Source organism: Sinocyclocheilus anshuiensis, unplaced genomic scaffold (genome assembly GCF_001515605.1).
Source record: "Sinocyclocheilus anshuiensis isolate Anshui unplaced genomic scaffold, SAMN03320099.WGS_v1.1 scaffold1165, whole genome shotgun sequence".
Lineage (NCBI taxonomy): Eukaryota > Metazoa > Chordata > Actinopteri > Cypriniformes > Cyprinidae > Sinocyclocheilus > Sinocyclocheilus anshuiensis.
Window position 1 is genome coordinate 90,496 of NW_015554150.1, and position 14,709 is coordinate 105,204.

A 14,709-nucleotide genomic window follows, 5' to 3' on the forward strand; every position below is an offset into this window, starting at 1 on the left:
ATCTTTCAAAAAGGTCTCTTCAGTATAATGGATAAATAAAATAATGTTAGGTAAAATTAAAAAGCCGAAGCCTTCTTGCACTGGATGTGCTGGTTTCGGCCTCATTGCTGGCTGCAGTCATGTCCTCATCTCATATATAAAACACCTGTGATTCACAAATAATTGCTAAGGAACTCGCATTCACATAAAGTAGCCTTGTTGAAAAGTTTGGGTGAATAAGGGCAAAACGCACAAGATGCAGTACTTTCAGTGACCTGTAATAGGCAGTATCACGTCTTTTGTAGCAGAAATAATCTGCTGCAGTAAAAGCTAGGTCCATGCAAAATGTAATGTGTAACTGCAACACTCATTTCAAATGTAGTGGAGTAAAGAGTACAGATACTCATTCAAAAATGTAGTGAAGTAAAGAGTAAAAGTTGTTCATATCTTTGATACTCAGTACAACTACAAAGTATCCGAAAATATACTCAAGTACAGTAACTAATTACATTTACTCCAATACTTTACACCTCTGGGTTAACGTTATATCAAAGTCTGTCTTTTTGCATCGGTTGTGCACACATTAAAAAGTTTTCGGGTAACAATTTTAATGACCTCAAAATGGCGGGCTGTGACTCGTTTAATGCACGCATGCTTGGACATAAAGCAACGTAATGGTTTTCATAGAGTTAGGACAATAATTTGATGTATTTTGTTCTACGACGTGTTGTGCTCTTTTGTAAGGACAGGTATTTACAAAATGTATTAAAACAGTTTGCTCAAGCCATATCAGTAAAGCTTGTGTTATTTAGTTGAGACATTTCTGTGTTCTTGCTTAATTTAACATTTAAAAAAACTAATTGTACAGTATAAATAAATATTTAAACATTTAAGGTTTGTTTTATGGTATCAGACAGAGCACAATATTTCACAATCCCTTTTAGGTTAAATAACTGATTAGCGTCATGTGCTTCATAGATATTTTTCCTAGTGTTTTGGCAAATATTACAACCTGACTAACTTCTCAATCTCTCTCTTTTCAGGCTAAAAGTGAAGCAGTTGGCAGTTCAGTTTGGTATGTTGATGTCCAATTATTAAATTTAATACACATTCATTGGATAGAGATACTAAAATGTGAATGAATATTGAGTGCACAACACAAATTGAAAAGAAAAAAAAAATCAATGGCGTGGAAGTGCAAACTTTGTGCTGCTATCTTCAATAAAAGGGTACAGGGGCTTGAACACTATCGTTTGCATCATGGCAATGTTTCCTCAATCAGCCAATTGCCATGTCTCTATGATGACAAACAAGCTCCTCACACTAACATCAAACGACCCAAGAGGGCAGAAGTGAATTTCCTTTCTAATTTCCCAATAGGCGAAGACACTGCAAGCCTTGAACAACTGAGACAACAAATTGTAGAAGAAGTTAAGAAAAGTGACAGAAATCTTGTCCTGATTACGAAGTTAATGCAGACGACCTTTGCCCCGAGACGCAAAGAGGTCATCACTGAAAACCTACCTGTTTGTGAGATCCTGGAACGCTGGCCTGCCTTTAAAATGGAGTCACAGGTAAATTATTTTTCTTGGTACACTTGAAAATGTGTTATATTTAAAGGAATAGTTCACCCAGAAATGAACATTTGCCATTCATTTACTCTCTCTGGTCGTGCAAGATGTAGGTGACGTTCTTTCTTCAGTAGAACGCAAAAGATGATTTTTAGCTGAACTCATGGTCCTTGGTGATTTATCAAATACAGGTCAACAGGTCACTTTGTGAGTCAAAAAAACAAACAAGCAACACAAAATTAATGCCTGGCACAGAAATCTTGAGCTCCAGACTCGTTTTCCTGGTAATGTCATGTTGTCTATATCTGCTTTTTGACTCACAAAGTGGTGGCACCCGTTGACTTGCATTTTATGAATCACCAAGGACCACGGGTTCAGCTAAAACTCATCTTTTGCGTTCTACTGAAGAAAGAATGTAACCTACATCTTGGATGGCCGAAGGGTTAGTAAACTGACAGCAAATTTTCATTTTTGGTTCCTTTTCAGTGTCAGGTTTACCCTAGTTGACAGTAGAAGTTTAAAATGTACACGGTTTACATATACCTTGGCTTAATCACTTATTAATTTGTGCAGATCTGTTCTGAGTTTCACAAAATTACAAATGTCAACCTGAAGAACCACTTCTATGCCGTGTTGGACCAGCATGCTCCCCGTCTTCAGAGCTTGTTCAGAAAGAAAGCTGCTCGCACAGGAAAAGTGTCTGAAGTGTCAGCTCTTCGGGATATATGACCTCCAGGTCAGTTGGTTACACTTCTTGATGCCTGATAAAGTAACTGCAGCGGATTTAAATATTTTGGTTGTATTGTCACATACAGACTTTTTAGGGTGATGCATAGGATTGTGTGGCTGTGCTGATTAGATTCCATTTTAAATCAAGATTCTCATACTCAAGTCTCTTAATTCTCACACTGAAGGAAAAAGTTGACGTCCATGTACGACGAGCTGCCATCCTCCGTGCTCTCCCTGCCTATCTGCAAGAGGATGACTCCAACTTTTTCAAGACATGGGATGTAAGTGATCATGTTGCTTAGAATTTAGAGAGCTAGTCCACTCAAAATGAAAGTTCTGCCCTGTCCTTATTTACACTTTCTTTTGCAGATCACCAAAGAATTAGTACAATTATAATGGATATATTCAAAACCTGGAGCTACAACATAAATTACATCTGAATGGCAGGAGAGATTGTTGGTAACCAAACAGTTTTTGGTCCAATTGGCTTCCATAGTATGGAAAAAAATACTATGGAAGTCAATGCAACCCGAAACGGTTTGGTTACCAACAATCTCACCTGCAATTCAGATGTCATTCAGGTTCTAGTTTCAGGTTTTGAATATATTAATTAGAATTGTAGTTATTGTTTGGGATAGAATGGTTTGGAGTAGATGAAAATGTTACTTCTTAGCAGTCAGCCTTTGGAAGTTTAGAGTTAACAGTTCTCTGTTCTTGTCTTCAGGTAGAGCAATCTGATGAACCTGACATTGATGATGTACCACTTGGTCTCCTCTCCATTAGTGGCAATTCAACAGATGCCACATTCTTCTGCCCAGAGAAAATTGCAGTTGTACTTGAGGGTAACATGGTTATCGATTTCCCAACATTGGCTGATGCATTTGTCATGCTTTTTGGACTAACTTATGCCTTGGATCTAAGTTACCCAAAAGAGTTGGCCAACACATTTGACTTTACCCAGAAAGTCTTGATGGGTCTGGAGGATGGGAAGCTGAGGCCCAGAGTGTTGAGTCTTAAAAATGAACTTTTGGCAGTGGAGTAACCACAGTGTTTGAACAAAGCTTACAAAGGTACTCCTTCATTTGACATTTTATTTAAACGTTCACTTCTGCCACTTTTAGTGCACACCATAGAGCAAGGAGATTATTTTTTTGAAAACGGTTTACAGATGTGTTTTAAGGTATGATTGTACAACGTCAAGTTTTAAGAGAAAGATTTAAATGTTCAAAAAGATTTAAAAGTTTAAATGTGTTGCTGTTCAAGTTGAATAATGGCATGTTTGCACCATATCAATGTGTCATACAGTATGACAGACAATGCAGTACATTGCAGTTTACACTGCAGTGATCTTATCTTTGATTTCTGTATGCTAAGAAGATCATTATGTGCAGTGTAGTAAATCATTGATCAAAATGGCAATATTGAATTATTTTACACAATTGTGTTGTATTTCTTTCTTTCCCTTTTTTAGACTATTTGTCTGTTTAATTTGCAGAACAGTTTCTCAGTTGATTTTCTATATAAAAATGACTACCACTGTGTATGATCCGTATACCATGCATTCACCCACTCATAGAAATTAGTTTAAAAAAAAATCCCTTGATATATTTTGAAATCTTTGTCTTATATTGTATTCTAGTATAACATTTCAATTTCTACGGTTACTGTTAGACGTGAATTTTGGAAGTGTTCCTTCTTTACAGAAGTGTTTACAGCTGGGTGATATCCAGAGATTCATATTGTGACGGTTGTTATCTTAGCCCATTTCTCAAGGGCCCTGCACTGTTTTGGAGAATGTTTTTCATTTAACAAAATTTATTGTTGATGTTTGGTTAATATTCTTTGGTAACTTAATAAAAGACTTGCATTTAAATTGCCTGTGTTAACCTGTTTTTTAATTTCAGAATGTGTATAGTTAGCAATTTAGTTACTTAATGTAAATGTAAAAAAACGTACAAAAATGAATAAAGTGAACAGTTTGTTACTGAGAAATTAAAACTGTTTTATGAAGGTAAAATAAATTGTGATGTAACAAATGTTTGTTATCTTTAATTTTAATTGGTTCTGTGAACCCAAAATCTCCTTGTAAAATGACTTGATCAATAATGTTACAGTAACTTGTAAGATTAAGTTAGTATCAGTTAAAATTACCTAGTACAAGTTACTTAAAAAAAGGATGTTTCTTTAACTTGTAAAACTGAGTTAGTGTCACTTAAAATTTTCGATGTAAACAGTTTCAACTATTTTTTTGAGTTATATTAACTTACCCGGTTTTACAGTGTGGAAAGTATGTTCATTTACTGTATATGTACTCAATACTTGGTAGGGGCTCCTTTTTTTGTAATATGAATAACAAATAAGTTCTATATAACATCTATTAATTTGCTACTTTTTAAATAAGTTAAGTTAAAGTTATAAGTTAAATATACTCATGTTCATTTATAATACAATATCATAATATTGTTCACAAACAGAACCTTTTTAATAGAACAGAAGTGTTTTATTGTAACAAAATTAAAATTATATATATATTTATTACAATCTATATATAGATTTGTTGTTGAAATGTTAAATTCTGTGAATACAGCATATTAACTATAAAATATATATTTCATAATGATGTATATATTTTATAGTTAATATGCTGTATTCACAGAATTTAACATTTCAACAACAAATCTATATATAGATTGTAATAAATATATATATAATTTTAATTTTGTTACAATAAAACACTTCTGTTCTATTAAAAAGGTTCTGTTTGTGAACAATATTATGATATTGTATTATAAATGAACATGAGTATATTTAACTTATAACTTTAACTTAACTTATTTAAAAAGTAGCAAACATTTAAAACATTTAAAAATGTTTATAAGCATATGCATTTTTAAATAAAAAATATATCCGAATCAGAAAGAGCTTTATTGCTTTATCAGAAAGAGCTTTATTTTTTATATATATATTTTTTATATATATTTTTATATATATTTTATATATATAAAATAGGTTAGAATGTTAATAATATACAAATAATGTGTATATTAAACATATTAACCGTTAAATATATACATAATTATATTTTGTAATAATTATGCATATATTATCTATCTATCTATCTATCTATCTATCTATCTATCATCATCTGTGTGTGTGTGTATAAAGAGAGAGTATATATAGTGTGTTCGTGGCTGTTTTTTTTTTTTAATATAGTGCATATTTTGCCCTAAACACAGTAAGTCTGAGGTAGATTGTGTACAGAGTACATTTTTTTTTTAATGAAAACAGATCGCATGTGTCCTCCAGATGTAGCAACACACATTCTGCACCTCTTGCATAAGAACAGCCTGCTGTGCTGAGAATTGACGGTGACATTGACGGTGACACATGCTGCGTGCGTGTGGAGGCGGCTCGTTTCTATAAAGAACATTTAAAACAAAGCTCAACTGAGTGTTACTAATTATTTTTGTGTGCGAGTCAGACGATATAATGAGCTTATGAGAGGTAATAACATGTTGATTGTTTTTTATGACCTTTCCTGCTAGTGGGGAACCCCGGCATACAGACAGCGTTAATACCTTTCAAAAAGCTCACAAGTTCACACAAAAGATTCATCTTAAGTGGAAGCGCCATTAAATCACTCCTCTGTTGCAGTGCATTGATTTAGTGCAGGTGGTACATGTTTTCATGAATTGAAACGGAGACAGCTGCACATTTCTGTCATACTGCAGTGTGTTGTTCTCAAAATATTGAACTGTTCTGGATGGACTTGTGAATTCACAGTCACATAAAAGATGGATTTGTTTCAGTTTTTCTTTTACATGTGCATGTTGTTAATTCATAAGTTACTACGTCAAAATTGTGCCTGCTTACTCAGAAAAATCCATAGAAGATGGAATTGAAGTGATTCCAGGTCAGTTTGGTTAAACAAACTAACACAAGCCTCATGTTATTTAGTTAGACAAAGGAATTGGTTTTTGTTTCATTGAGTTGATTGTTTCTGAATGTAAAATGCAAGAGTTTTCCAGTTAGAGCTCAGCAGACTACAAATGATCATTCTCCTAGAAATTATGTTATCATATATATTTGATCATTTCATTTTTTTAGACTCTTAAGTGTCTGCTCTTGATAATGCTGTAGGGAGACTAAAAATACGGGGGAGGAGAAACACTGTAATCCAGTTTCATATGAAGTCTGGTGTTTATTGCTGACAGCATTGGTTGTATGTTTGAACCACATGACCTCTACTCTGTACCCGCACAGCTGGAGGTAACGTTCCCATGTCTGCTAAAGTCAGATGGGACACAGATGAACTTGAATAACTTGGGTGAATATGTTCTTGGCATCAGTGTGTTTATTGGTATTATTAAATTGAACATCACTTGAAGACTTATAATATTCATGTTGAATTCCATGTGTGACAGTCACATATTTAATATAGTATGTACCTTGCCATTAAGTGTACATAATGGGGTCGATAAGAATTTTTAAAAAGAAATGACTACTTTAATTCAGTATGGCTGAAAAGAGTTCTATTTAAAATAAATGCTGTTCTTTTGAACTTTTTTATTCATCAAAGAATCCTGTATTACAGATTCCAAATATTTTCAACATTGATAAGAAATGTTTCCTGAGCAGCAAATATTAGAATGATTTCTGAAGGATCGTGTGACACTGAAAACTGGAGTAATGATGCTGAAAATTCAGCTTTGCGTCACAGGAATAAATTACATTTAAAATGTAATATTTATCTCTCTATTTTTACCTTCTGACAAATACAGGAAGCTTTTTCATGCTAATGCAACATAATGAAGAGCAAAGGCGGTGCATCAGGTATTTGATTGATGCTTTAACTGTGCATTTTTTTTTTATTCGTTGGTGCCAGAATAATGGGAAACAAAAATGGGCGGGAAAAATTGATGTAGAAACAATTTTCACTCAGAAATTGCTAGTAAATATCACAGTTAATTACAAAGAAAAAAAAAACAGATAAGTAATGTTGAATTAAATGTTCAATTTTGAAGCGCAAAGACTATATACAAAAAAGTACAAAGACTTCTATATAATCTTTGTTTATTTAACTTTGAAAATATTTTTGTAAATAAGTAGTATGTTTTGGTATCTGGAAAGTTTTATCTGTAGTATTAATTAATCGTACATAAAATGTCATACAAAAATGTACTGTAACCAGTGTTGGTTAAGTTACTTTAAAAAAGTAATTAATTACTAGCTACTAATTACACCTTCAATGGTGTAATTAGATTACTCTCTCCAAAAAGTATTGCATTACTAAATTATTACTAATCATATCAACCTTGACCAGTTGAACAATACAAGACATGAACACCGCTCTTTTAATTTTTAAAAGAAATAATATAAATTTGCATAAATTATTCTTGAACTGACCAAAGTATTGAAAGGGAGAAGGTTAAATCAAAAACACACACTTTAACATTAGATGTAACATTTTGATGTTAAATCCACTACTGTTTTATTGTTCTATAGTCTATAGTATTTAATGCAATTACATCAGAAATTATTAAATTACAGAAAAATTAAGAGTAATCCCTTATTTTTCTTTCAAAGGAAAAAGTATTTCAATAATTAATTGCTAGTAATGCATTATAAACAACACTGACTGTAACCAATTCCAGTTAGTTCATAATTCTTTAACTGACAGTCATTCAACTCAGAGCTTTAAAAGGAAGTTTCCGTCTCGTAATTCCAACTTTATAGTGCAATCATGTGTTCTCAATTTGTACCTATGATCATTTCATATCATTTGAACATGCAAAACACGCAATGCGATGGTGAGTGTGGCAACATACCATTTGAATTGTTTATCTTTGCGTCCTGCATAGTGCTTCACATACTTCAAAAGAAACTGAGTGGCCAGCTTTCAGTGTACACTGCGCAGTGTGGTCTGTGCAGTAGCCTACACCAGCTGTCCATTCCAAACATAGCCGACGACTTCTTTTTGGGTAGTAAAGAGTTAAAAGGTGCTCTAATGCGACACGCAGGTGCCTCTCAGCGTCTTAAATTTCAAAGACATTCATGAAGTTATCACTGTGATATATAAAATTTGCACACAAAAAAAGAGCGGTTAAGCTTTGTTTACAAGTATATGAAATGTTTAGTAATAGGGTCGAACCCGCAACCTATAATCTCCCAGCACTGATGAACGTCGCGCGCGCATCGACCTCTCCTCCACTCCACAAACCTCTTGAACGGATCGCACGTCCTCCGCTATAGCCGGAGTCCCCACTTACTTGTGCCCTGTTTTATGCACAGGGAAATGACTGCGTAGCTTTTCGACCCCTGGGACGTTTTCTTTTTCGAAAGGACTTCTTATCGTCTGGATATGTGGTGGATGCTGTTTCCCAGATGGATCTGGTTTTTGTTTGGACAGTTCTGCGTCTTGCGTTTGGACTTGCGCGCGAGAGCGATGCCAATGACCCTGTCCAAAGTGGTTTATTCTCACGCGGGGATGTGTCCGAACGAGATGAACCCGAACCTGTGGGTGGATGCCATGAGCACCTGCACGCGAGAGTGCGAGACCGACCAGGTGAACTTATGCCGCTCCATTCCAGCATGTCTCTGTTTTTTATCATGACTATAAATTAAAAATATTGTAGCCATTTTTTAAATATAAGTACTAAAATATAGCTTTGCAGTTTCTAGTTTTCGTACTATAATTTGACATTAGACTGTCTATTGGTAATTTTAATGATTTAATTAATTACATTTAATTATTTTTTTAATTTAATGTTTAATTACATTTAATTATTAAATCATTTGTATTAAATTAATTTGTAATTTAGATTTGTAACAATACGATTTTTAACAACAATATTTTGGAAGAAACTATGGTTAGCATGGTGCATTTGAACACATTCATCATGGTAACCATGGTTTTACGCCCAAGTACCATAGTTGCTATAGTTTTTGTCAGTATAGTAAAACTGTGGTGTGTTGTGTTTGTCAGTATAGTAAAAAGTGGCATGATTAGCCACTACTTCATCAAATAAGAAACATAACAAAAAGACAGAATGATATTCTAAATATATAGTTTTTATGATAATAATTTGATCAAATTAAATATAAATATATATCTTTTTACAATTAATTTTTGATTTTACTGTAGTAACAAATGGGTGTTTGGCTGTAACCATGGTTATCATTGTAATTTTTTGTAAGGGTATATTTGCAGCATACCCTTTGCAGCAAAAATAAAATAATCATGCATCCACTGTCTGCACGATAAAATGTTCACATATTAAAATAATATCATGTTAACATTATAAAATAGCATGTTTTTCCTGAGAACTAAAAATTTGTCTATTTATTAATCCAGATGTCATTAAATGTAGCAAATTGACCCATTTGAGTTGCTATAAGACCAGAAAAGGTCTAATTCGATACGTTTAGTAATTAAGACAGAAATTAAGACAAAATTAGTTCTCCTCGTTTGAATTCAGTGAAAAACTTTAGCCTTTAGCCTATGAAAAAAAAACATTGAAAAAAAAAATTGACTTCTAACAGTCCTACAGTTTCAGACAAGCTAATAACTTCCACAAACTTTGGGCACACTACTAATGACATATCTTTTTTGTTCCTCTAGGACTGTGAGCCGTTCGAGAAATGCTGTTCAAATGTTTGCGGACACAAGAGCTGTGTGGCTGCCCGCTACATGGATGTTAAGGGCAGGAAAGGTCCAGTAGGGATGCCCAAAGGGGTCACCTGTGACAAATTCATGTGCACCCAACAGGGTTCAGAGTGTGAAATCTGGGACGGACAACCGGTGTGCAAATGCCGGGACCGTTGCGGACGGGAACCCCATTTCACATGCGCCTCGGATGGCATGACCTACTACAACAAGTGCTACATGGATGCTGAGGCCTGTACCAGGGGCGTCACCCTCACAGAAGTCACCTGCAGGTACCACTTTAGCTTGTCCAACACCAGCCCTCTTCCAGCGGAGACCACTGCCTGGCCCACCACTGCCCATCTTGAGACCACACCCATGGACATTCAACGTCCCATCATGGTCAGCAATCCAGCACACCACTTTGTGTTTGTGGGCGAAACGGCTAGCTTCCTCTGCGAGGTCATGGGAAAACCGAAGCCGACGATTACGTGGGAAAAGCAGATTGAAGGTAAAGAGAACACTGTAATGCAACCCAACCATGTGCAAGGAAACATAGTAGTTACTAATATCGCCCAGCTGGTCATATACAATGCCCAGGTCCAGGATGCCGGCATCTACACCTGCACTGCCACAAACCAGGGTGGATCTGTGCAAGCCCATTTCCCACTCTCTGTGGTCCCCAGGGAGCAGATCAAACCAGAGCTGGTCATGAATTCCACACGGCTACCTGCTGAGGAGTGTCTGAAAACACCTGATATGGGCGACTGCGGAGAGGAGAGCATGAAGTGGTACTATGAAGCCAAGCGCAACAATTGCTTTACCTTCACTTACAGCCAGTGCAATAAAAACCAAAACCATTTTGATACCTACGAGTTGTGTATGCTGTCCTGTGGAGCAGAGCTTGCGGCACCTTGCTCCCTACCTAGTGTACAAGGTCCCTGCAAGGCTTACAAACCACGCTGGGCTTACAGCCACACGCTCAAGAAATGCCAGTCGTTTGTTTATGGAGGCTGCGGAGGCAACGAGAACAACTTCGAGAGCAAGGAAGCCTGTGAGGAGATGTGCCCCTTCCCCAAGACTCACAATTGCAAGCTGTGCAAACCCCGGCAGAAGATGGTCCCGAGCTTCTGCAAGAGCGACTTTGTGGTTTTGGGATGTATTTCGGAGTTGACCGAGGACCACGACTCTGGCCATGCGCTCATCACTGTGGAGGAGATCTTGAAGGATGAGAAGATGGGGCTGCGGTTCTTCGGGCAAGAACCTCTGGAGGTGACACTGCTCAACATGGACTGGAACTGTCCCTGTCCGAACATAACGAGAATCGATGGACAGATGATCATCATGGGGGACGTTCACAACGGCATGGCTGTGCTGCAACCCGACAGCTTCGTGGCCACTTCTAGTGTACGGCGTGTTCGCAAACTCCGTGAGGTTATCAACAAAAAGACTTGTGATGTTTTAAAGGAGTTCAGCAGTACAAAGTACTAGGGCGCTTAATGTTATCTGAATCTCTGGACATCCTAAACTGGGGGCGTCATATCCTACTCCTGAAGGGCCACTGTCCTGCAAAGTTAGCTTCTACACACCTGCCTAGAGTGAAACTCTGCTGGAAGGCGGCCTTCCAGGAGCATGATTGGACACCCCTGTCCTAAACCAACGTGCCTGCCTCTCACCTGCTTTTCTACATGAAGCAGACTCTCTCACAAACTTGACTTGTAGAATCTACAATCATATGTCGTGCTTCTGCCGCAGAATGGAGCTGCTTGAATTATCCATGGAGAGATTAAATGTGTTGTACACTGTGTGAATGACACATAGGCGTACATATATATTAGATGATTTCATGCGAAAGTATTACCTTATTTACATCTACATGTTGTAGTGTGAGTTCAGTTATTTTTGTTTGACTAAAAAGCCACAGATGTTGTATTAAACCAGACTCTTTCTGCCTGTCTCAGAATAAATGCCTTGCAGGCAGTCACTGAACTTGAATCTTCAGTGGAAACAGGTGGTTAAACGTTACTAACCTAAAACTTTATTTATATGTCATGAAGATTTCATTAAAGCTGAAGTGTGTCATTTTTCGAAGTCGGAATAAGCCCCATATTAACATGGAGAGGCAATTCTAAGTAAGCTGTTTTTAAATTGATTCCCCAGAAAAGTGTAAACAAAAGTGACCATTACTAGTTTGTTTGAGCAGCCTGGCACATTCAACCAATACTTTTTGTCCAACCAATGGGGGCGTGCTCAGTCAATTTTGCAATTTCATTTGGTGGCACAGAAATTACACACTTCAGCTTTAATTATGAAGCCATGTCATTCTTAAAAGTAAAGAAACATGACATGTTAAATACCCTTGCACCTTATTTTAATTCGTAGTTTTTTTGCGCTGTAATCGTTTGTTCCATCTATTTATGCTTTTACATTACTACCATAAATTGAAACAAAGGTAGTCCTATGTACGTGCTTCACAGAGTATGTTAAGTGTTTTCTGTCAAACCATACAATGGCAAAAGTATAATGAGATTATAACTATTATTTGAAAATGTATTTAACGTTTATGGAACTACACCAGAGGGGCGATTAAAGACATTTCCAATCAAATCCTGGATGGTTCTTGTTGCGAAACTTTCTGCAAGTTGCAGCTTCATGAGGCATTTTTGAATTAGCTTTGATAAGGGGGGACATACTTTATGAGCAACGATCCCCCCCATCCCGATGGATTCTATTGTCAGTCAATCCTGGCCTCGGTTCTGGAACAGGTCACATTCCAGCTGTTCTTTGGTGGGAAGTGTTGCGGCTAAGGGGGATGGGGGGCCAGTCTGATCCCTTGTGTTGTGTCTGGGTCTGGGACTCTCTCCTCGGCTGCAGACCTTTCATGTGAGAACCTCCGTCTCCCCCCAGCCGCCCGGCCCTCTCATCTCCCCAGCTCCAACTCCAGCCAAGCTGTGACCCTGCATGGGAGGGGAGCCAGCACACACACCACTCTCTGTTTTAAAAGCACGGCTTTGAACTTTTGACTGGAGCTGGATGGGAGGGAGAGGGATAACACATGCTTTTTCCCTAGGGTGGGCCTCCGATGGCTGCTACCTCAGACTGGCTGACAGGGCCTCATCCATGACCCCGTAAGAGGCTAATGAAAAGAATGAAAAGAGCAAGGGAGAGAATCGGAGATAGGATTGGCTGGGGGGTGGATGCTGGGAATGTGGAGGGAAGTTTCATTAAAAATGTTGACAAGTGTCAAGTGAAGCACCCAGGCTCAAGTTCAGTGGGCCAAAAAGAGAGTTCCTTTTTTTTTCGATCTTGTTAACCGCTAGTTATGAATGCTAGTGAGACTGGATGCTCATTGAGCGACACTGTAAGCACATGTTCAAGATGTGGGGGAACAAAATGTAAGTTTAAGAACTGGCCATTGAAAAGACCATATCGGTCACCTGCTAACCTTACTTCACATATGATTAAACCAAACTAAGGCCAACAACAGTACAAGAGTTGATGACATACATGCTCTCATGTTGTTTTATTTATTCCTTAGATATATTCTGCAATGCTAATCTACCCAAAAAGTGTTCCTGTAGCTTAACAGGAAGAGCAAAGTGCAAGCAAGATCATGGATTCAATTCCCTGAGAACACATGTATATCCTGAATGCTCTGTAAGTGACTTTGGGTGAAATTGTAAACGCAGGCTATGTTTATGTATTTAAGAAATTATGAACTGTTAGCAACCATTCAGTATGATTTGTCTAGTATATGAAAGACTCATAACTTCTCTAAAATCTAACACAGTAACCATAGTTTCAGACAAAATACCTTTGCTACTACAGGTATTGTTGCTATTATACAACCATAGGCTAAATGCTAATATCTCATTTAAACGGTTAAGAAGACTGGCAAAGCTGTTCTTTTGTTCCATTTATATTTTTGAGGTTTTTAATCTTGTATCTAATAGTTCGATTTAGTAAATTACCGCAGTTTTATTGTGGTAAAAGTAACTAATAACTATGGTGCTTTGGTGGAAAATATAGTTGCAATGGTAAATTTAGATTGTTTGGCAGAAGCACTGACATCTACTGGTCAGCATTGGAAGCGATTATATTTTTAGAAAATACACTACAGTTCAAAGGATGGGGTCAGTATCAATTTTTTTTTGTAAGAAATACTTTTATTCAGCAAGGATGCATTCAACTGATCAAAAGTGATAGTAAAGACTGAAAAAATGTCACGGTTTCCACAAAAGTTTTTAACATTGATGATAATACATGTTTCTTGAGCAGCAAATCAACATTTTATAATGATTTCTGAAGGATGATGTGACACTGAAGACTGGAGTAATGATGCTGGAAATTCAGCTTTGCAGCACATTAAATAATGCATCATATAACATCATATCAATTACATTTTAAATTATATTCAAACAGAAGTTATTTTAAATTGCAATATTATTTCACAATATTACAGTTTTTACTGTATTGTGATCAAATAAATGTACTCATAGTGAGCATAAGCGATTAAAATACATTAAAAAATCTTACTGACTCCAAATTTTGAATGGTACTGTATGTTTCCAACTTAAAAACAACAAACTGTTAGCATCTATGGTGGGTTATGGTCTTAATCATAATGTAATATCGGGTACAATTTCTATTGAAACAAACTGTACTTTTTTGGCATTAGGATGAGATTTGCAATGCCACCTAGGTGAAACATCTTGACCCCTGCAGTCTCGCCTTGGAGGGCCTCACGCACTTGACCATGTTCACGTACTTATGCATCAGATTTAT

The 14,709-nt window shown here is 36.6% G+C and overlaps 1 protein-coding gene across 1 annotated transcript; it reads left to right on the forward strand.

The window, feature by feature from the left end:
- The first annotated feature begins 8,495 nt into the window (after window positions 1-8,495).
- Window positions 8,496-12,502, forward strand: LOC107670669 (WAP, Kazal, immunoglobulin, Kunitz and NTR domain-containing protein 2-like). The gene is made up of 2 exons (XM_016463343.1): window positions 8,496-8,844; window positions 9,901-12,502. The coding sequence occupies exons 1-2, from the start codon at window positions 8,641-8,643 to the stop codon at window positions 11,413-11,415; spliced, it is 1,719 nt and encodes a 572-aa protein (XP_016318829.1). The 5' UTR covers window positions 8,496-8,640; the 3' UTR covers window positions 11,416-12,502.
- Window positions 12,503-14,709: the final 2,207 nt, after the last annotated feature.